At 48.3% G+C, this 23,388-nt stretch overlaps 1 protein-coding gene across 1 annotated transcript in view; it reads right to left on the bottom strand.

Annotated features, from left to right (window-relative positions):
• CSMD2 (CUB and Sushi multiple domains 2) overlaps positions 1-23,388 on the bottom strand; it is a 667,647-nt gene that overhangs the window by 140,229 nt on the left and 504,030 nt on the right. Inside the window, exons 26-28 of the mRNA XM_081490945.1 lie at positions 11,979-12,181; positions 6,344-6,535; positions 745-883 (exon numbers count right to left, since the gene is read on the bottom strand). Of these exons, the coding sequence (XP_081347071.1) occupies positions 745-883; positions 6,344-6,535; positions 11,979-12,181 (534 nt within the window). The remainder of the gene's footprint in view (positions 1-744; positions 884-6,343; positions 6,536-11,978; positions 12,182-23,388) is intronic.

The following is a 23,388-nucleotide window of genomic DNA, read 5'->3' as shown; positions in this document are numbered from 1 at the left end:
CCATGGAGTCAGAAACCGAATGTCAGTGATTTGAGAGTGAACAAGAGGCGAGGAAAGGAGAGGAAAGCAGAGACAATTCTTGTGAAGAGTTTGCTTCTAAAAGAAATCAAGGAGATAGTGTTGGAGCTTGGCAGGGGAGTGGCTAGGAGATTCCTGGGCTGTTCCTACACTGGAGAGGGTGGTAGGAGAAGCTGGTGACAGCAGAAAGGGGGAGAATTCAGAAGAGCAGGGGAAAAATGACCCATTTCTGCATCTTGGCATCTTCAGAGGTTAAAAAAAAAAGAGAGAGAGAGAGAAACCAAGAATAATAGCCACTTTATAAATTACCATAAGGATTAAATAGGGCTTCCCAGCTAGCTCAGTGGTAAAGAATGTGTCTGTAATGTAGGAGACGTGGATTAGATCCCTGGGTTGGGAAGATCCCCTGGAGGAGGAAACGGTAATCCACTCCAGTATTCTTGCCTGGGAAATCCCATGGACAGAGGAGCCTGGCGGACTACAGTCCTAAGTGTTGCAGAGAGTCAGACATGATTGAGTGACTGAGCGCAAGGATCACATAAGAGAATACTATGTATGAAGCCACAGAGCACAGTGCTGGGCACATAGGAGATGGTCGATGAATGCTGGTTTCTCTCCTTTTCTGGACTCCTTCTCCTCCCCTGGAATGGATACTCACCCAGACCCGGGTCTGCACCCCTACCTGCTCTGAGCCCTCCATCTCCCACCCGGGGGAAAGGTACATACATGTTGAATACCAGGGCGATGACATAGTCTGGCGAGACGGTCACCTTCCAGTCACACTCCTTGCCCGGCGGGTAGGGTTCTGGGTAATTTGGTGACAGGATGACTCCTGATGGTCCCGTCAGGTCTCCCCCGCAGGGAGCTGAGGAGAGAGGAAGGCAAGGGTGAGACTGCCCCCAGCACCTGGTCACCTTTCCACCAGTGTTGGTAGAGGAGGGACTGTGTCTGATGGACCTAAATTAGAACTTGGTTCCAGGGGTTCGGGGGGCGGGGGTGGAGTGCCATGGGTGTGAGGTCGCGCGTTAAAGTGATGGAGCTGTTTGGAACTGGAGAGACGAGGGGCTCGTACAGCACTGACTGTGCACTAAATGCCACTGAAATGCTCTTTTTTAACGGTTAATTTTATGTTACAGGGATTTCACCTCGCTAAGCTATTAAACAACAAAATCAAAATACCTGGCTCTGCCACTTCCTGTCTGTGTGACTTTAGGGAACTTATCTAACCTCTCTAGACCTCAGTGTCCCTCCTCTTCTGCGGAGGTAACACCTCTTTCATGGAACGCTTGTAAAGATTTGGGAGATGTCTGTGAAAGCATGTGGCATACTGTACCTCGTCCATGTATGAAGCCATTACTAGGCTTTCAGACATATGAAATACTCGGTCTCCTTTCACGGCATCGGGTCCCATTTCTGGTTGAGCTTTGTGGGTATTTACCACTAATCCCAGTGCACTTGATGTCAGGAGGCGCAGAAAGCAATCATGTGTGTCTGCCAAGTGTGCCTGGCCTCCTACGCTGCCAGTGCTCTTGGCACCTGCGTGGGGCTGCAGATACCTTCCAATTTTCTCAAAGGCCTTTGTCCAAGAGAGCATGTGTTCCTCCGTTGTATGGAAATATTACAAATCCCCAATTAGTCCACGGTGGTCCCCCTCCCCTGAGACGACAGGCCTTTCCAGCAGGTGGGGGGTGGGAAGGTGGCCGGGAATATAGCAAGCTGCTCATCCAGAGCCCTTGGAGGGCACGTCCCAGACCCTAAATCCGGTTGTCCCCCAGGGGGCTGGGTTACTGGACCGCAGCATGAGGGTCTGATATAGCGAAGCTTGGGAGGTTGTACGCGTATGTTAATAGGAAAAGATGGCTGAGACTACAGACATGGCTTGGTCTGAAAACCTCGGGGCACCGCTGAAGGGTGGCGGTAGAGTGGGCAGTGAGCCCGCAGAAGGGCCAGGACTGGACGTGGAGGAGGGAGCTGAGGGTGCATCCAGGACTGGACTTCAGAGCAGCCATTTGCTTGTCCCAGAACTAACCTTTGCTGCCTCAGTGTAGCTTTTACTAGGGGTGAGCCTAAAGGGCTGGATCAATCCTCAACAGGATCTCTTTAAAAAATGGTAGGTCTTCAGATGAGGCCATAAAAGCCCTAATGTGGCTGAACATAAAACCTGAGGGGTCATGAGTAGTGTGGGCTTTTTCTCGTGGGAAATATTTCTCAAGTCACAACTTGAGTACCAGACACACTCCAGTGAACACCTATTAAATGTCACACATGACATACAGCATTTTAGATCCATTTCTCATTTCTATCTCATAACAACTCGGTAAGCTATGGATTACCCTTCCTGACTCAGAAAAGAGGAAACTGAGGCTCAGAGAGGTTAAAGAACTTGCCCAGAGCCACTCTGAGACTCAGACCCTCATGTGTCTGGCCCCCAAGCCCATCATTTGCCCATGCTTCTGTGCTGCCTTGGAGCCGCTGGCAGCAGTGGGAATGGGGAGGGCTGTCCCTTCCCGCAGGCCGGCAGGGGCAGGGTACCCAGGAGAAGAGCTTCTGGGAGTGAGGATGGTCCCTTGAGTTGAGTCTGTCTTGTATCTCACTCACTTCTTCTCCATTGACCCTTCTTTAGACAAGATGGTTAGGTGGATGGGACAGACTGGAGGCCTGTCTGATCAGGGTAAAACCTTGAACTTAACAAAGCAAGACCACACTGTCCTGTCCACTGAGTGTGGCCCTGCCCAGGCCGGCCTAGAAAACACAATGGTACTGCCAGGAAGAGCAGAAAACCCTGGTCAAGGCAGAGGTCCCAGCTCCTGGGGCATCTTCCCAGTGCTCCCTCCATTTAGGCAAGGGCTACCAGGCTCCACCTTCCTTTACAGCCCAAGGGTTCCTTCCCTTAAGTTTGCACAGATGGGGTGAATCTGCATGCTTCAAAACTGCTCCCCCTATTTTCCCACCAACCCCCAAATGCTCTCAGTCTGTTTGGGTTCGAGGCCCCTGCTCTGGCCCAGCTCCCTGCGTGATGGCCCCCCAGTATCAGGCAGTCAGGCCTCTGCTTCCCACCCAGGACCCTGGCGTGGGCCTCGTTGCTCTTGGCCAGTTGTCCTCAAGGCTGTGGCTGGACTCCTGGGATGCTGCACCCACAGGATGGTCGGGTCCTGCTGCTCGGGTGGGGCTGCTTGAGGAACACAAAGTCTCCCTTCCCCTTCTAGGCCCAGGCGTTGGCCAGGAGGCCAGCTGAGCTGTTGGAGACTAACTGAGGCCTTGGTGACAAGCCAGCGGCACCCCATCCTTTCAAGTGGGTACTCAGTTAGGGCTGGGGTTGGGATGCCAAGCTGGACCCAGGAGCCAGGTCCCCCTTCCAACCCTGGGCATGGCCTCCAGGCCCTCACTCTGGCCCTGTCCACGCCCCACTATGAGTTAGAAATGGAAGACAGGCTCTGCCCTCAGATCCAGGCTTGATCTTATGAACCACAACGCCCAGGTGTGAGTTGGGGGGACAGCACTGGTCATTCCAGGTGGCTAAAAAGTGGGCCAGCTGAATCGAGGGGTGAGAGCTGTGGAAAAGACCATTGATCTTGACATTATACAGTCCTGGGTTCAAATTTCGACCTGGGCTCCTCCTAGTTGTGACTTTGGGCAAAGCTATCCCACCTCACTGAGCCCCTGTTTTCTTATATACAAAATAAAATGTAAGAAAAGAATAATGGCTATAAAGGTCTCTAACATACACAGTGTTTACTATGAACCAGGCATGGCTCTAAGGGCTTTACAGCCTTAGCTTATTCAATCCTCCAAACAACCCCAGGAGGTGGGTACTATTATCTTCCCTGCTTTACAGGGTAGGAAAATGAGGCATAGGGAGATGGTATGATTTGTCTAAGGCCACACAGCCTGTCCTTGTGAAGCTGACTCGAACCAGGCAGCTGGAAGCCGGAACCCAAGCTCTAAACTCCCTGCACAGCGATTTCATTTGTGAAAATGTAGCTACATCCAGACCAGCGCCTGTGGTGGGGAGGACGCCCGCAAATGCCTGTTTACCTCCCTTTGCTTCCTCCCTATAATGAAGGGGTATGAAGGCAAGGCAGACCCGTCCTGGCAGACGGCCAAGGGAGCTGGAGATGAGGGGCTTGTCACTGGGATTTCCAGACTGTTCGGGAGAAGAGGCAGATGCTCATTTAGTTGCGAGGAACATTTCCCCATGCCGAGTGCAGGAGAATGGGTAATGAAAGCCAAATTAACCTCTCTGCCCTGCTGGCTACACATTTACTGCTCTCGCCGGCTCAGCTCAGGGCTTCCCCCTGCTCCAGCCGGGACAGCCTCATGTCAGGACCCGTTTTTCTGTAAGACAAAATGAAGGAATCCCAGCCTGAGACAAGGCTGAATTTGGAAGGCGCCTCAGAGGTCGTCTGACCCCCTTGCCTCACTAGAAGTCCCTCCACCGGATGGAAGTCTGGTTCAGGGAAGGGAAGGGAATCCAAAAACGTGACAGAAGAAAACAGAGACGGGAAGGAAGGAGAGAGGAAGGAAGGAGAGAGGAAGAAAAGACAGAAGGAGAGACGGCACTATTTCTTGAGGTCAGGGTTAGTGCTGGCTCACCCCACAGCGCCACGAGGGAAGTACGCTTACCTTCACTTTACAGATGAGGACACCGAGGGTCAGAGAGTTGAAGCAATTTCCCCACAGCCACTGAACTAGTAAACAGCAAAGCCCAGAACTCCCCCTGACCTGGCTTCTTCAATATCCTATGCTCCCTCGGTGGGTCACAGCTCCAGTTGACAAGCGAGCGGGCTCTGAAACCCAGGCCTCACCTTCCTGTCCACGGTACTTGCATCAGCTCCTACCACACACACCCCTGAGTCCTCACTGCCACCGCGGGCCAGGACTCAGTGTCTCACCATCAGCGCCAGGCTGCAGGGCACGGCCAGCAAAGGCCAGTCCTCAGCTGCCTGGACAGCACCTCCCACCGAGCCTGTGTGCAAAGAGGGGGCTGGGCGTCACCGGGGTGGGCACTGCTGGGGTGCGTCTCAGAAAGTCCCCGGAGCCCATCTCTGGGGTGGGAGTCAGTGTGGGAGTCAGGAGCGTGAAAGGCGTCGTGTTCAGGCTGATGTGGGGGTGACTCTTGGCACTGCCGTATCCTGGCTCTGTGATGTGAGACAAGATGTTCAAAGTTCCCAAGTCTCAGTTTCCTCTGCTGTAAGATGAGGGGTTGGTGCTTGTTACAGAGAGCGGTAGGGAAAGCTAAGTGAGGTTGGTGAGGAGGTGGCCAGCACGGGGCTGCCCACGGTAAGGACCCCAGGACTCCTGGTCTCATTGCCGACACAGTACAGAACTACACTCTGTATTTTGCCTGAGGAAAAGAGCCATGTGGACGTGAGCCCTGGAATGTCTGTTTCTATTGATTTCTGTTTCTTTCTTTCCTGTCCTCTTCTCCTTTCAAGTTCCTTCCTCCTCCCAGCCTTCAGGAGCTAGAGAGCAGGACTGATTACTCAGGCCCCAACCCGCACTAGCTACGTGACCTTGGACACATTGCAGACCCTCCACTTCTTCATCTGTCAAGTAGGGAAATCTAAGGACTAAGGATAGAGCTGGAGAACCGAAAGCCAGGTAACCAATCATTTCCTTGTGAAGAAGAAGAGCAAAGGTCTTCCCTTTACATCCAGGCCTGCGAGTGCCCTTCCAGCGCTTCAGGTGATAGAAGGGTCATTTCAGAACCCGAGGACCCTTGTTACCCGAGATGACCCATGGTCCTCCTCCCAGTCTACGTGGACTGGGCCAGGAGAAAAGGGACAAACAGAAAATTTGGGGACCAGTTTGAAGAGGAAAGAATTTGTAGTGTGTGGAGTGTGAGCGGGGCTTCCCACTTGGCGCTAGTGGTAAAGAACCGGCCTGCAAATGCAGGAGACTTAAGGTTTGGTCCCTGGGTGGCGAAGATCCCCTGGAGGAGGGCACGGCAACCCATTCCAGTATTCTTGCCTGGAGAATCCCATGGGCAGAGGAGCCTGGCAGGCTGCAGGCCATAAGGTTGAAAAGAGTTGGACACGACTGAAATGACTTAGCAGGCACAGCACACGCACAGACACAGAGTGTGAGTGTATGACTGTGAGTGTGTGTGTGTGTGTGTGTGTGTGTGTGTGTGTGTGTGTGTGTGTGTGTGTGTGTGTACATATGCAGGCAAAGCAGAGTAAACGTGGAGGCTCCTGCAACTTTCAGCTATTCTGACTCTCCTGGACAGACTCCAAATGTAGCTGCCACTTAAGGGGCTGGGCGACCTGGAGGATACACGTGGTGGGACCAGAGGAGCGGGGGCCACACTGCAGTTGCTCTGTACCGATGCAGGTCGGTGGGCTGGGCTGCCAGAAGAATCTGTTCTCGATCTTCACGCAGCTGATCTCCGCACTTCCCTGTAGCGCGTAGCCGGGGTCACATTGGAACACCGTGGAGTCGCCGGCTTCCCAGCTGTCACCACTCCGGCTCCCATTCTGGGGAACCCCAGGGTCATTGCAGGATGTTGCTGTGGACACTGGGATAAGAAAACAGAGGAGAAAGTGGGGTTGCCTAGATATCTGCCAGACAGTGAAGCTCCCAGCTCACCACACTCACCAACGTCACCATTTCCATCACCAAGGTCTCTGCCAGAATCTCCATCACCTCCCGCCAGCATCAGCAGCTGCAGCAACAGTGCCACCACCTCTGTTCTCATGCCCATTCCTGTCACCACCTTCACCACTGCTCCTGCCCGTCACCTGTTCTACCCGTACCTTCACCATCACTATCATCCATCTATCATGAGACACTATACCAAGAGTTAAGCATGACTGCCCTGCTATGCCAGTAGAACTGAGTTCAATTTGATTTAACGACACAAGCCTTGTTACAGAGAGCTTTCCAATTTTGCAAAATGTCGCTAACATGATCCGTATGAGGGAGTGACAAGGTAATTAAGAATAAACTCCAATATGCAATCAGAAAGGTCTGCAAGGGAGTTTGGGAGTTGGCCTGCCTGCATGCTGAGTGGTGGTTGAGAAGATGCCAGAGTTACTAAGGTCAGATGAAGGTCATATTCTCCCTTGCATGGCAACCAACTCACAACTCATCAGACTGAAACAGAGAGAAATCTGGTGTTTACAGCAAGTGGCACGGTAGAGTTCAAAATAAACATTAGTAGCTGGAATGTTTTAAAAATTCAATAAACCTAGGAATTTGGGAGATATTTGTAGCCTAATATCAGACAGTGTAATATAGAGAAGCCTGTTTATTTTAAAAGCAAACATCAAATAAATGGTGGAAAGGAGGAACAAATGAATAAAAGCATGACTGAAGGAATAAATGGACAAAATGCAGGTGAGAAAACACACCAAAGGAAAGGGTATAAGAGGAAGTCCAGAGAAAGGGTTCTGGGGCAGCTGCATCAACCCCAGCTTCCTCCAGGGTCTCTGCCTGTGTCATGGTGCATAGACTGTGCTTGGCAGGCCCTGGGAATAGGAGACTCTAGGGGACACAGAATCAATACAGTCACTGGCTTGGATGGTCAATTTTTCTCAGAAATTCTGGGAAAAATAACTTTTACACTAAAACAAATGAATTTATTATGGAATAAAATGTAAAATTCACAGTAGTCCTTTTTTTAAAAAAGATTTTAAAAACGTGGACCATTTTTTAAAGTCTTTATTGAATTTGTCACAATGCTGCTTCTGTTTTATGCTTTTCGGCCATGAGGCATGTGGGATTTTAGCTCCTGGATCAGGGATCGATCAAACCCACACGCCTTGTATTGGTAGGCAAAGTCTTAACTAGCCACTGGGTTGCCAGGGTAGTTCCCACATTAATTGTTAAGCAATCCAGGAAGGCTTAGAGAGATTTTATGCTTTCTACATCCCCCAGATCTCCTGGGGATATGCATCCACTCTCTTCTGTTACTCGGTGCAAAAGCCCAGGGCAACTGTACACACTGATATCACTAATTATAAGATCTAGGATTGCATGGACAGGTCTGGAGTTGGAGTACCTAATTCCTTATACCTGGTAATGCTGGACAGTATACAACAAACTGAGGTCCACAGCCAAATCTGGCTGTATGCCCGTTCTTGCAAACAAAGCTTTACTGAAACGCAGGGATGCTCACTTGTAAACATGTTGTCTATGGCTGGTTTCATGCTCTGATGACAGAGTTGAGTTGTTATGACAGAGATCACGTGGTCCACAAAGCCTGAAATATTTACTACCTGGATTTATACGGAAAAAGCTTGCCGACTCCTGGTTTATGGCATCTTAAACTCTCCTCTTTTGAAATCACATGTTAAAACCTATCCTTTGCTTTGATCCAGCTTTAATCATTAACACCCTCAATGATCTGCTATCATTATGTTTCAGCCACAGTTGTAAAGTCTCCTTCCAGCACAGCCAGCTCAACACCCTCTCTCCCCCAGGGCCTTTGCACCTGCTGCCCCTTCTGCCTGGAACGCTCTTGCCACAGATCTTTCTATGCCAGCTCTGCCTTGTCATTCAGTTTTCAGCTCCAACATCCTCTCCTCAGACAGGCTTCTTTGATCACCTTCTTCTGGGCTTACCCTTTAACCCCTTTCCATCAAATCTGTCACATTACCGTGTTGTGTTCCCTTCATAGCACAACCTGTAATCATCTTGCTAGTTCACGTGTTTTCCTCTTTATTGTAAATCACTTGTGCATTACTATGGGAACAGAGACCTTGGCTGTTTTGCTTCCAGCTCTGTCTCCAGGGCCTAGAGTGGTATCCGGCACACAGTGGTGTTCAGTAAGTATTTCTTGGGTGAATAAATAAATGAACAAACCGTCACCATCAGACACTTACTGAATTTATTTATAAAGTCAAACAAGAAACAATCTTCTCCCTTCCCAATTAAAAAGGGACTTAGCTTTCATCTCCAGCTTTACAGCATATACATGCAAATGATTCTCTAGAAGAAAAATAGCTCACTGTTCTGATCATACAGGGGAGGCAACAGAGTGTGATGATTAAGGGCCCAGGGTTGGGAATCAGACACAGGGATTTTGACCCAGGCTCTTCCACTTGTTAACTCTAGATGACCTTGAATGAGAAACCTCTCTGGGCCCCAGAGCTCACATCTACAACATGGATTAATAATGATGCCCGTGCTTTATGGGTTTTGTGAAAATTATAAGAGATAATGTCGTAGAGAGTTTAAGGTGGTGGTGGCTCTATAGATGGCCGTGATTACGCATGCCTCTCCTTCAGGGCTCCCTCTCACATTTTCTTCATTCTCCTTTTAATGCTCCTGAATGTGAGCTGCTCAGCAAAGCCCCCAGGGAGAGGCTGGATCCATGTGGTGCAGACAGGATGTTAGATGTTACACAGTCGTGTTTACTCAATAAAGCCAAGCCTGCACTAATCGTCCCTGGCATTTCTGTACAATCCCCTGTCAAACACACACGATAATGTTAACGTGGGGTTAGCCGTTCCCTCTTCCCTAGAGCAGTGCTGGTATTTGCTAAGTGATGACAGCAACAGGGAAGGTGACCTTTCCCCAACCTCGGGTATACCAGCACACCAGGCCAGGTTGGCACGGCCTTCCTGGAGCCTAGGCCAGGTAGTTCTGCCCACTCCTCTCTTTGTGGACCTAAGTGATACTCAGGGTGACTTGCCTAAGGAAACCCTGTGTTAAGAGAAAACCACCCATTTGTTCATGTCGTCATGTACCCAGTGGTCCACTGAGTAGTGAGTGGGCTCCTGCTGCAGGAGTCTGATGGGGGGCACAAAGTGGCCCCTCACCCTCTAAGAGCTTCCTGTGAGCTGGCAAGTGGGTGGCCAGGTCCCAGGCAAGGCCGAGTGCCTAGAATTGGCCATGTGCTGAAGAAACAGAAGTGCTGGGGGTGCCAGTAGCGACAGCAATTTATTCTGAATGGGGAGCTTAGGAGGAAGTGGCATCTGAGATGAACCTTGAAGGAGGAAAAGGGCATCTCTGAGCTGAGCAGTGAGTGAGAAAGCAGCTGGGGCTGCTGGGTGAAGGCACGGCTCACGGGAGCACCCAGGGACCCTGGCCCACATGGCAGAGCACACACTGGAGGTAGGAGAGCGCAAATCCATGGGGGAAATTTGCCAGTGCAATGATGGGCCTTTTGTAAAACCATACCCATCAGCTTCAACACAGAGACAATACATATCTGGCTTAATTATTCCTAATTCTTCTTTTCCCAGTGAATGGACTGAGCTGTCTCTTTAGCATTCCACTTGCCTTACTGCTGGGAGAAGTTTCCATGGCGTATGCCAGCAATCTCCAAAAGTATGTTTCATGAAATGCTAGTCTTTCGAGATAGCCTTGGAAAAAGTCACCCATGATGAAATATGTCAGAGAAGTGTGACCTGCCCAACACTTTCCAAATTCATCTGCATTAGCAGAACAGATGTTCTCGGAGGCTCCGAATTACAGATAATCTCTTTAGGTCTGCCTCAGCCTAAGCACCTTCCTGACATAATTTGATCAGGCAGACTTCTTTTTCCTGCAATACCAATCAACTGCCCATGGACCTCATGGGGACAGATGTCGGGAAACATTTACCTAAAATGACTCTTGTGGCCCCACAGTAGGACTCTAATCTTAGGTCAGTTCAGTGTTACTGGTTGATCACCAGGGGCCCTCTCCATGGGTAAGTGGGTGCCAGCTTTCCAGTAAGAAGATTCCCAATGAATCCCACAAGGAGCTATTTCTCACGAGGCTGGCAGCCGGCATGAATGTTAGGCGGGCAAGTTACTGAGTGCATAGGAACATGGTCCTGGAGACCCTCATGTGTGCCAACCACCCCATCCCACACTGCTAAATGCTGGTCTCCATGGAGAAGACAGATGCTTAAAAGAGCTGGAAGTAGGCTCTGTAATGCCATTACAGCCTTACTGGTGCTAGAGATATACCCAACCACCCTTAGCTGATATATCTATCAGGTGAGAAAGTGGAGGGAAAGCCACAGCCCAGGTGCCACACAGCCTTGCTCCGGCCATCACCATGGAAGCCACCCCCTCACACCCACAGTGGAGTAAGGAGATGGTAATGAGACAGCTGCTGTATACTAAACATAAGCGTAGACAGAGTTGGAGTCACCCGTGTAGGGAGATAAGTGATGGAAGAGGCACTTCAGAGGATATGAGATGATGCATCGCAGGAGAGGCAGGACCATCACAGATGCGAGCTCATATCAGGACTTGGATGTCTGAGCACTGCCCATTTTTGGTAGCTCTCTGTGATGCTCCTCTGTAATTGGCTACCACAGCACATAAGTAATTGAATTTAGATTACTCATATTTGGCTCCCAGTCCTTACTGAGACTTGCACTAAACTAAGAAACGGAGTGTGAGATGTGTCAGATCAGTTCTTCCGTGACTGTGCCCCAAACCACTGTCAGCTTGTTCCTGCCCTGCCTCCCTCCACACACTCCAGGGTTCAGCCAAGGACAACCCTCTACATCTGGAGCCCACGATCCTGCCTCTGCACTGCTTCACATGCCATTCACACCCAAGATGCTCTTTTCTCTCTTACTCATCTAATAAGGACCCAGGAATCCTGCATGTCCAATTCCATGGCAACTCTAAACCCACGTCATAATTGACCATGCCCTCCTTGAAACACTGTCTATTCTTCTGTAACTTCTACTCATCGTTTGGGTCAGAGCTTGAGCATTGTCTTTCCTGGAGCATCTTCCTTGATGCCCCAAGGTGACCATTATAGTTCACACTTCTCTCTCCACATACTTGTAGATTTGCATGTCAGTGCCTATTCGCCTGCCTGTCTCCCCCTTTAGAGTAAGCTCGGCACGGATGTTAGTACCAGCATTGCCCATAAACCAGGCACAGAGCGGATGCTCAACCAACATCTTTACCTGAGTGGAGAGATGAAGGAAATAGGGGAGTTGAGGGAAGGGGACAGGGGGTCGAGGCAGGACTGATGGAGGCGGGTGGTGGAAGGTGGACACAGACCTGAGAACTGAATGGCGAAACCCTGCTTGCTGGTGAAGAAGTCGGTGCTGAACTGCAGAACGACGGAATTGAAGGTGCTGTGCAGGTCCTTGGGCAGGGCTGGGCCACTGAGCTCCTTCAGCAGGACCCCACTCTCCACCGGCCCATCCCAGATGCGCAGAACATCATGGACCTCCTCCGTGTCGAACACTAGGAAGTGGAGCCTGCATGGAGAGAAGAGGCAGGTAGGTGGTCACTCAGGGCTCAGCCCCTTCTTTCCAGTGGTTTCCGGTCAGGGCCAGTCATACACAGAAGAAAGGCTTGCAGGAAGGGACAGGAAGCAATGTCCGGCAGTTATGCTCTCAACTCCCATCTAGACTGCTCTGCCCACTGGGAGTCACTAGAAAGAGGGACAAGAGTGAGGGAGGCTAGATTTTGTGCATCTTTATTATTATGGAGCTTCCTGTTGCCGTCTCCTCAACTCTACACAGCAGTCCCCAGACCTCACTCCTGAGTTTAGTCTGGGGAGGGATGCTGAGAAGGCCAAGTCCGGGGATAAAGGATATAGGGAAAAAACGAATACTCGGTCAAAATCCTAGCAAGTTATTTGTGGATACTGACAAACTGACTCTAAAGTTTATATGGGGAGGCAAAGGGCCTGGGAGACCCAACACAGTATTGAAGAACAGGTCTGGAGAACTGACACTACCTGTCGTCAAGACTTACTAGCAAGCTACGTTAATCAAGACAGTGTGATAACAGTGCTTCAATAGACAACTAGATCAAAAGTCCAGAAATAGACCCATATTAATATAGTCCACTGATCCTTAACAAAGGAGCAAAGGCAATACAATGGAGCAGAGAGAGCTTTTTCAACAAATGGTGTTGGAACTATTGGACATACACATGTAAAAATGAATCTACACACAGACTTTACACCCTCCACAAAAATGAACTCAAATAGATTCCAGACCTAAATGTAAATGTAAAATTATAAAACTCGGAGAAGATCACATAGGAGAAAGCTCAGATGACCTCGATTATAGTGATATAATATTAGATACAATACCAAAGACAAGATCCATGAAGAAAGCAAGTGATAAGGTAGACTTCATTAAAATTAAACATTGCTGTTCTGCAAAAGATAGCAAGATACTAAAATCTGAGGATGCTCAAGTTCTTCATACAGAATGGCCTAGTATTTGCATAGAACATCCTCCCGTATACTTTGAAAAACTTTTAGATTACTTGCAATACTTAATACAATGTAAATGCTATGTAAATAGTTGTAAATACAATGTAAACGCCATGTAAATACTTGCCTGTGCATGGCAAATTCAAGTTTGCATTTTGGAACTTTCTGGATTTTTTTTTTTAGCATATTTTCATTTTGAGGTTGGTTGAATCTGTGGATCCTGAATATGTAGATATGGAGAGTCAAATGTATGAAACTTAACAGTAAGAAAACAAATAATATGATCAAAAATGGGCTAAATCTTACCAGATACCTCACCAAAGAAGATATATTAATAAAAATGGCAAATAAGCATATGAAAAGATGTTCCACATCATATGTCATTGAAAAATGCAAATAAAAAAAAAGAAGTAAGATACCACTACATACCTATTAGAATGCCTAGAATCCAGAATACTGACAGTACCTAACGCTGATGAGGGTGTGGGGCAGTGGGGACTCTCATCACTGCTGGTGGCAAGACAAAATGGTACAGCCTCTTGGGAAGACAGTTTGGCAGTTTCTTACACAACTAAGCATACTCTTACCATATGGTGTCTGGATTGTATCGTGCCCCTCAGCATTTACCCAAAGGAGCTGAAAATTGATTTATACACAAAACCCTGCACACTGTTGTTGGAGCAGCTTTATTCATAATTGCCAAAACTTGGAAGCAACCAGGATGTCCTTCAGTAGGTGAATGGATAAATAAACTATGGTAATCCAGACAACAGAATATTTTTCAGCCCTAAAAAGATATGAGCTATTAATCCATGAAAAGACATAGAGGAACCTTAAATGCATATTACTAAGTGAAAGAAGCCATTCTGAAAAGGCTACATAGTGTATGATTCCAAATATAGAATATTCTGAAAAAGGCAAAACTATGGAAATAGCAAAAAGATCAGTGATTGCCAGAGGCCAGGTCACGGAGAGGGGAAGAACTGGTGAGCACAGAGGATTTTGAGAGCAGCGGAAATACTCTTATGATACTATAATAGTGGATACATGTCATTACACATTTGTTCAAACCTTTAGAATAATGGGTATGAAGAGTGAACCCTAATGTAAACGATGGACATTGGGTGATAATGATGTGTCAGTGTAGGTTCATCAATTGTAACAAATGTACCACTCTGACAGGGATGCTGATAACAGGAGAAGCTGTGTGTGGTGGGGGCAGAGGGTCAGTGGGAAATCTCTGTACCTTCCTCTCAGTTTTTCTGCGAACCTGTACATGCTCAGTTGCTCAGTCGTGTCTGACTCTTTGTGGCCCCATGGACTGTAGCCCACTAAGCTCTTCTGTCCATGGGATTCTCTGAGCAACAATACTGGAGTGGTTGCCACTTCCTCCTCCATGGGATCTTCCCGACCCAGGGGTTGAACTTTCATCTCCTGTGGCTCTTGCATTGACAGGGAGATTCTTTACCACTCAAGCCACCTGGAAGCCTAAACCTGCTCTAAAAATCTAAGTCTTAGAAAAAGTGTGTGGTGGGGAGCAAAGGTCATAGGTAACTTTAGCATCTTTGGGAAGATGGTCCAGATGCAGTGGGGCAAGGGTGAGCCTACATTTTTGTATCCCAGAGCAAAACTTGGATACCAGCCTGTCTCTCTGTTTCTCTCTCCTAATCAATTTTTTTTTTTTAATTTTGGAATAATTTCAGACTTACAGGAAAGTTGCAAAGATAATACACAGAATTCTTACAGACCCCTCACCACCTCTGCCATTGTTAACATCTTACATTTCCCTGTGTACATTCGTCAAAACTAAGAAACCAACATAGGTACGTTACTATGAACTCAACTCCAGACTTGATCTGGACTTCACCAGTGTTGCCACTGATGTCCTTCTTCTGATCCAGGATCCAATCCACTTATCACTTTTGGTGGTTTGGCTGCTAAATTGTGTCTGACTCTTGCAATCCCATGGACTGTAGCCCGCCAGGCTCCTCTGTCCATGGGATTTCCCAGGCAAGAATACTGGAGTGGGTTGCTATTTCCTTTTCCAGAGGATCTTCCCGACCCAGGGATTGAACCCGGGTGTCCTGCATTCGCTTATGGATTCTTTACCGCTGAGTCGCCAGGGATTCTCTCCACTTATCACTGTATCTGTTTAAAAATGTCTTAAAATTATAAAAATAAGACATGCTTGAGGCAGAAAAAGGCTAACAATATACAGGTGTCCTGAATTTTAAAAAATTCTCCCATCAACCGATCTGTTTTCTAGAACTTTCCACTTGATTTTAGGTTGCTGCACATTCTTCCAGATTTTTTTCAATGTGCACACATACATCCCCCTACCATGGGGACTATATTTTACACAGTTTTATGTAAGTTTCTTCACTTAATACTATATAATGGAGAGCTACATCTACTTCATTTTTTTCCTATAGAAAGGTATATGGTTATTTTTCACTATTTCATATAATACTGCAAGGAACATACCCATCTTTATGTAGTGTTTTTCATTTATGTTAAGATTTCAGTTGCATTGTAGGAATAATTTGGGGGTGAATGGGTATATATTTAAAATTATTGATAAAACCTGATAAATTATTCTCTTAAGTAATCGTGTCAACTTACATTCCCACTGAACAGTCGTCATACAACTCTTCTCTCTAAACTTCACATTACTGCTGCTGCTGCTGCTAAGTCACTTCAGTCGTGTCTGATTCTGTGCAACCCCATCGACAGCAGCCCACCAGGCTCCCCCGTCCCTGGGATTCTCCAGGCAAGAACACTGGAGTGGATTGCCATTTCCTTCTCCAATGCATGACAGTGAAAAGTGAAAGTGAAGTCGCTCAGTCGTGTCTGACTCTTAGCGACCCCATGGACTGTAGCCTACCAGGCTCCTCCGTCCATGGGATTTTCCAGGCAAGAGGACTGCAGTGGGTTGCCATTGCCTTCTCCAACATCAGATATTACAATGTAAATATATTCTATATTAAAATACTTGCCCATCTGCTAAACTGAAATGGAATTGCACTAGAGTTTTATATTTAGATAATTTAGTAAGGTTGCATATCTTTGCATATATTTATTGGTCATTTGTATATATTCACACCTCTTATCATCTTAATTGAGTTATTTGTCTTTATAAATTCTGTTCACACATTATAATTTTTAAATATTTATTATCCTTATATACATATATTCCTTTTTATATATTTATTGTTAACATTTTTTCCTAGCATCTGGTGTCCCCTTTTCCTTTAAATTTTGCTTGTGGTGTCCTTTTTGGTATAGGAGTTACTCAGTCTATGTAATCAAGTATGTTAATATTTTCCCTTAAGGATATTGAATGTCATGATAGGCTTGGGCAAACCCTCTTCTTCTCCCAGTGATTAAAAAGCAAAACTTTAATATTTTCTCAGAACTTGTATAGTTTAATTTTTCGAGGGTGAAAGTGAAAGAGGAGAGTGAAAAAGTTGGCTTAAAGCTCAATGTTCAGAAAACTAAGATCATGCCATCTGATCCCATCACTTCATGGGAAATAGATGGGGAAACAGTGGAAACAGTGTCAGACTTTATTTTGGGGGGCTCTGAAATCACTGCTGATGGTGATTGCAGCCATGAAATTAAAAGACGCTTACTCCTTGGAAGGAAGGTTATGACCAACCTAGATAGCATATTTAAAAGCAGACACATTACTTTGCCAACAAAGGTCCGTCTAGTAAAGGCTATGGTTTTCCCAGTGGTCATGTATGGATGTGAGAGTTGGACTGTGAAGAAAGCTGAGCGCCGAAGAATTGATGCTTTTGAACTGTGGTGTTGGAGAAGACTCTTGAGAGTCCCTTGGACTGCAAGGAGATCCAACCAGTCCATCCTAAAGGAGATCAGTCCTGGGTGTTCATTGGAAGGGTTGATGTTGAAGCTGAAACTCCAATACTTTGGCCACCTCATGCAAAGAGTTGACTCATTGGAAAAGACCCTAATGCTGGGAAGGATTGGGGGCAGGAGGAGAAGGGGACAACAGAGGATGATATGGTTGGATGGCATCACTGACTCGATGGACATAGGTTTGGGTAAACTCCGGGAGCTGGTGATGGACAGGGAGGCCTGGCGCACTGCAATTCATGGGGTCGCAAAGAGTCGGACACAACTGAGCGACTGAACTGAGCTGATAGGTTCATGATTTTCCCACATGGGCTACCTGCCCAAAGTAGCCTCTTCCACATTCTATCTAGATGCTCAGTTTACTTCATCCTTAGTATTTGTTACAATCTAACCTTAGTTTATTGATTTGTTCACCACCCCTCTTCCCAACAAGAGCATGACTTTCATGTGTGGGGCCATCTCCTGTTCACCGTGGTAGCCCCACTGCCTCGGCTAGGTCTAACCCTTCTAATGATGCTTCCGAGTACCTGAATGTGAACACCTGTGACTGGGTAATCCAGGTTCTCTCTCTCAGTGGGTCTGAAACCTTGGCCATGGGGTCTGAGTCTAGACTCTTATCCGTTCCTGGGCTCCCTCCTCGGCTGAGACAGAATCCAACGTGAGGTACCTGGAGCACAGCTACTCACTCGGCTGACTTCAGTTTTCAGTCTCATGTTTTGGTAATTCTTATAGGGCAAGTTCCCCTTCATAATCCCCCCCCACCACCAAATTTCTTAGCTAATTTCCCAAATTTACCCTTTCAAGTTCTTCCCAATCTCATGGATACTATGGTTGAAACTGCACATATTTATTGACGGATTTGGGCAAATTGATATCTTTACTTATTTTCCCACTGTAGATGCCTTAACTTATTTAGGGCTTAGTTTATGTATTCTGGTAAGGTTTCATGGTTTTCCTCTTTGTACTCTTCCTTTTAAATTCATTTTTTTAGGTTTCAGCTCCATTATGAGTGGAATTTAATTACCAGTTACGTATTTATTGTTGGATATGTGTGTGTATTTCTTGCTTTCAGTCACCAGTTCCAGCAGGATTCAAGCTAAGTTCTTGGATTTTCTGCTGCTGCTGCTGCTGCTGCGGCTAAGTCGCTGCAGTCGTGTCTGACTCTGTGCGACCCCATGGACTGCAGCTACCAGGTTCCTCCATCTATGGGGTTTTCCAGGCAAGAGGACTGGAGTGGGGTGCCATTGCCTTCTCTGTTGGATTTCCTAGATAGATCCTTTTATAGGTACAAGTGGAGCTTCCTCAGTACCAGAGCTGTGGGGGTTTCTTCAATGGCCATGTTCTAGACCCCCTGGCAGGCCTCCCCTCCAAGGGCTTCTGACGGAGTGAAAACAGAGGGGCTTCTCTCCGAGCTGCTTCACGGGCAACAGGTCGGCAGACTGGGGCCCCACGCTTGACTGAGGGGGAAGGGGTGCCCCAGCAAGCAGAGCAAACAGGTGTCCTCCCTACTGTGCTAAGCTGCCCCTGGCTTCTCTGCTTCCTCCGTGGTCCGTGATGCACTGGGAAATCGACACCACCCACTGGGGCAGACCACGTGGTAGCCATGTGGACTGCTGCACGTGCTCTCAGGGAAGAGAGGTTCTCATGGACCAGGCGTGTCAGGGGATGGAGGAGGAGATGGGGCTAGGAGTCTGGGTGGTATGAAAGGGAGGGTGTCTTCTTTGGATGCAGTAACACAAACAAGACCCAGACGGGAGGTTAAGGTGCCTGGGAAGAACGGGGATTCCCACACTGGACTTCCAGGGGGGTGAGGATGTCTTGGGGACAGAACTGGATTGAGAGGGACCTCAAGATTAGCTGACAGAGTTTGGGTTTAATCCTCTTCTGGTTAGAGACCGACTGAGGTCCCCGAGGGTGAATAATGGAATGAATGAGTGAGTGAATTGAAGAATCAATAAATGAAGCCTCAGGGGGGCCAGATTGATGGGACATGTGAAAAAAGAGACTATGGAGACTAAGCAGAAACGAAAGAAAACATACTTATACAATAACCACTGTGTACAAGGCAGTTTCAGCTGATCCTATCTAGTCCTCATGGGCATCTTTACTTTGTAGGTAGCATCACTGTCCTCTTTAAAAATGAGAATACTGAGGTTCCGAGAAATTAAATAACTCACTCAAGGTCAAGGGCTGGTCAGAGAGCAAGCCAGAACTACATTCTATAATTACAGTCCAGGTCAGACCTTGGCACTTCCTCTCCTTCCCCCGACAACACCACCCCAACAGCACCTTCAGAAGGAAGAGGCTGTGCCGAGAGCCAAGCCTGGCCCCGTCGGTGATCAATAGTTTACATGAGAACCATACATAAGGTTAAGGGGCTGATACCAAGACCTGGAATTAAAAGTGCCAGTTCACTGCATTCAGCTTAACTGGTCTGATAATCAGACAAAGTCAAAGGCTCAGCACTGATGCGGTCAACAGAGGTGAGAGGAGGAGACCCGAGGCGGAGGAGGAGCCTGAGGTCCTTTGCAAGCAGAAGCCATGCTGCTTGGCAACGGAGAGGAGAGAAAGTGAAGTTCCAGACCTCTTGCTGCCTTTGTTTATGTAAACACCTCCTGGATGCTGGGTGTTGGAAGATAAAGGCGAAGAGGACAGACAGGGTGCCCTCTGCCAGTTGTCTCTGGAAATGGGCAATCCTCCCGCACACACACAACCCCATCAGAACGGCTGATGGCACGTGAAATGGAGGCAGCAGCAGAGCACCGAGTTAGAGTCGTCGGGTTAGACAGACTGGCCAGGAAGACCTCTCCAAGGAAGTGACATTTAAGGAAGAGGAAAGGCTCAAAGGGAGGCAGCCACGTGACGAGCTGGACAGGGCAAGAGGTGGGAGGATGCTTTCAGTGGATAATGGGCAGCGTTGAGCAAAGGCTCCGGAAGGGAAGCAGCTCGGAGCATCAGAGCAGCAGAAAGGCCATCGAGGCTGTCCCTGGCCCAGGAGAGGCAGGCAGAGGCCAGGTCTGCTGGGGCTGTGGGTCAGAGAAAATGTTAGATTTTATTCAATGGATGAAGGAATGTCATGGAAGGATTTCAAGCTGAGGCCTTCCAAGGTCCCATTCTCATTTGAAGATCCTGTGGCCGAATAAGAACAGCCTGGTAAGGGCAACATCGGATGCAGGGAAATTAGCTCAGGGGCTACTCTGGGTGCTGGTGACCTTTTTCATGATACATCCCTGAAGCTAGTCAGGGGCTTTGCCAAGCCAACCACGTTGTATTAAGACTCTTATTGAAGACATTTTTCATCCCATAGAAACCAAGTGTAATAAAATGCTAATTAGAGGCTGTCATTGATAAGGGTACTTCTGGACCCAAGCAGACATTTGGGTTTGCCTAAGCAGTCCCCCTGCAGGTGACCATCCGGTCTCCTTCTGGCTTCTTCCATACTGAAACTCGTCTGGGGATCCCATGCCCACCAAGCTGTGGGAAGGCGATCCTTCATCTTGACGCCTTGCCTGTTTTGTGCGCTTGTTTCTTTGGGCCTCAAACACAACACCCGGCACGGAAGAGGGAGGGGTGTGCACATCACGCTCTGTGCCGAGAGCTGCCGAAATGTGGAAGGCTGTGTATTTGCCCTGGAGGCTGCCGCTGTTTATTGAAAGAGAGGCACACAACATAATAATAGGTGCAGGAGGTGCTAAGTGCGTGGGATAAATAAAGTGCCATTGAAATAACCAGAGGAAGAAGAGAACTGATCCTGTGTTGGAAATCTACGTGCCAAGTACTTTGTGCATATTGTCTGCCATGCTCATGACAAGCCCGTACACTGGAGCCTATTTTTTGCCGTCTTGCTGAGGAGGGAACTAGAGTCCCCAGGGGTTAACTAGGGTGACTTGCTGGGGGCCGGGGCTGCATCAAACAGCTCATACGGTCAGAGGTGCTATTCGAACCACGTCTGTCTGGCACCAAAAGCCTTTCGTTGTCTTCTCCTAATTGAGAGAGGCAAGGAAACCTTCAAGGAGAAAGCAAAGCAAAGCACAGGGAGAGTGAGACAGGAAGATGATTGTGAGAGAGAGAGAACGGTGTTACAGAGGCAGACACAGACAAGCTAGTAATTGGCCTTCCTGCACCCAGACTCTTTCCTACCCTTTCCGTCCATCTTTTCCACCAGGGCCAGCTGATTTTTCTGAACTGCGCATCTGACCAGTCGTTCGCCTTTGCCTGTAGAATCTAGCCAGGCTTCATAGGGGATAACTGCCTCCGCCTCTTCCTCTCAGTCTTCACGCATTTCTTTTTTTTCTCTGGCTCTGGGGACTTCCCTCTGCCCAGATGTTTCCAACACCTGCATGTGCCCTCATGCCACCTGTAATGGCTTGCATGGTCTCCCACCAAAAGATCTGTTCAAGTCTTAATCCCCCGTCCCTGTGAATGTAACCTTACTTGGAAATAGGGTCTTTGTAAATGTTATCAAGTTAAGATCTGGAGCAGGGTGGGTCCTGAGTCCAGTGCCTGATGTCTTTCTGCGAGAAAGGAGAGGGAGATCTGGAAACAGAGGCATCGAGGAGATGCAGGGATGGACACCAGGTGAAGATGGAAGCAGAGATTGGAGAGATGTGTCCACGTGCCAAGGAAGGCCAAGGATTGCTGGCAGCTAACTGCCAGGAGCTGAGAAACGACACAGATCCTTCTTTAGAGCTATCATAGCAGCGTGACCCAATGTACTCCTTGGTTTTGGACTTCTAGGCTTTAGAAGTATGAGAAAATAAATTTCTGTTGTCATTTAGCTTGTTACAGCAGCCCTAGTAAACTAATACACCATCTGACTAACATGTCTTAGTAGATACCCCACCTCCAGTTAGGGAGCTTTCCACTGGCTTCTCCATATCCTCCCCAGGGCCCCGGTCTGGTGAGATGCGCCTCTCCGTGCTCCTGTGTATCAGAGTCAGTCTGTCTTACTCACCTGTCTTGCTGGTTCCTTAACTGTTGTGTTTGTGTCTCCTTCACATCTGTATCCTTAGTGCTCAGGACCAAGCCTAATCTACACTAAGCTTCTGGTTTGGTTGAACTGATGAATGAATGAACGGCTCATCAGCGTTCAGGGAAACCCACAGTTCGGCCAAACTCACCCATAGTCCTTGCTGTGTGTATCACTTGACGAGGGGCAGCTTAAATCCTATATGCTAAGGAAGATACTTCCTATTTTACTACAGGTTCTGACATCTCCCTTTACTACCCACATCCAGCCCCTGGAATCTCACAGCTATGTCTTTGGCATCCTATCACCACCAAAGAGACAGGAGCAAACTGCATAGACCCTGGGCCAGAGCTGACTTTGTTTAAAACCAGGAGACACATGGATGCTGCGGCCATGGTCTCACACTCTCCAAGTACAGCTCTACGTCTTCTGACCAATATTCACGCATCCAATCAACGGATAGCTGGTACTGGGTGCAGATACATGCCGGGCACTGGTGATACAGACAAGAACATGGCTTGTTTCTGCCCCTAAGTGTGGTGTGATAAGTACTATGGTACAGATAGGCAAAGAGAAGGCCCCTACCTCAGGCCGAGGGGTGAGGCAAGGCCCCTGGAGGAGGGAACAACTAGGCTGAGTCTTGAGAGATGAACAGGACGTGTCCAGATGAAGGGGTTGTCGAGGACTGTGAGAAGGAAAGGGAATGGTCAGGCAGAGAAAAGAGGCTGCTCAAGGACATGGATGGGATGGGGAGATGGGCACGCCCAGGACACTACAAGTTCTTCAGAACAAGAGCACTCAGACAAGAGCATGAGCGCAGGTGGGTGAGACCTGGAGCTGTGGGTTAGGACAAGCCCACCCAGTGAGCAGGCAGTGTGAGCAGCACAGCAGGAAGGGAGTCCTAGAGACGCAGGGCGTTAAGGATGAACAGAGGAAGAGAAACCCATGCAGGAGACCAAGAATGAGGAGTGGAGGAGGTAGAAGGTAAACCAGAAAAAGGTGCATCCCGAGGAGCCAGGAGAGGAGACAGTCTCAGGGCAGGACAATGCTGTCCGAGCCACGAAAGAAGGCAAGGCGGGCATGGCCCTGGGGGTCTTGCAGAGAGGAGTTTCCATGGTGCTGGGGTAGGGCTAGGGGCAGGGAGCAGAGAGCCCTGTTCCCACAAAGGAGCGCCTTTGGGTTGGTCTCGGTGTTCTAAGTCTGACTGGCATGCAGCCTGGGCCTTCCTGACAGCCGACAAGTACACCAGCTCAGCTCACCAACCCCGCGGGTCTCTTTCCCATTCCCCTGGGGGCTGCCTGGAAACTCTGCTTGCTCTCTCTCTGGGGCTCCATCTGCATTTCTGATTGGCTGACATTCTTTTTAACTCCAGGGTGCCAGGACTGCAGGAC

This window comes from Giraffa tippelskirchi, chromosome 5 (assembly GCF_054371585.1).
Source record: "Giraffa tippelskirchi isolate mGirTip1 chromosome 5, T2T-mGirTip1v1.2.pri, whole genome shotgun sequence".
NCBI classification, from domain to species: domain Eukaryota; kingdom Metazoa; phylum Chordata; class Mammalia; order Artiodactyla; family Giraffidae; genus Giraffa; species Giraffa tippelskirchi.
This window is presented reverse-complemented; position numbering and strand designations above follow the sequence as displayed.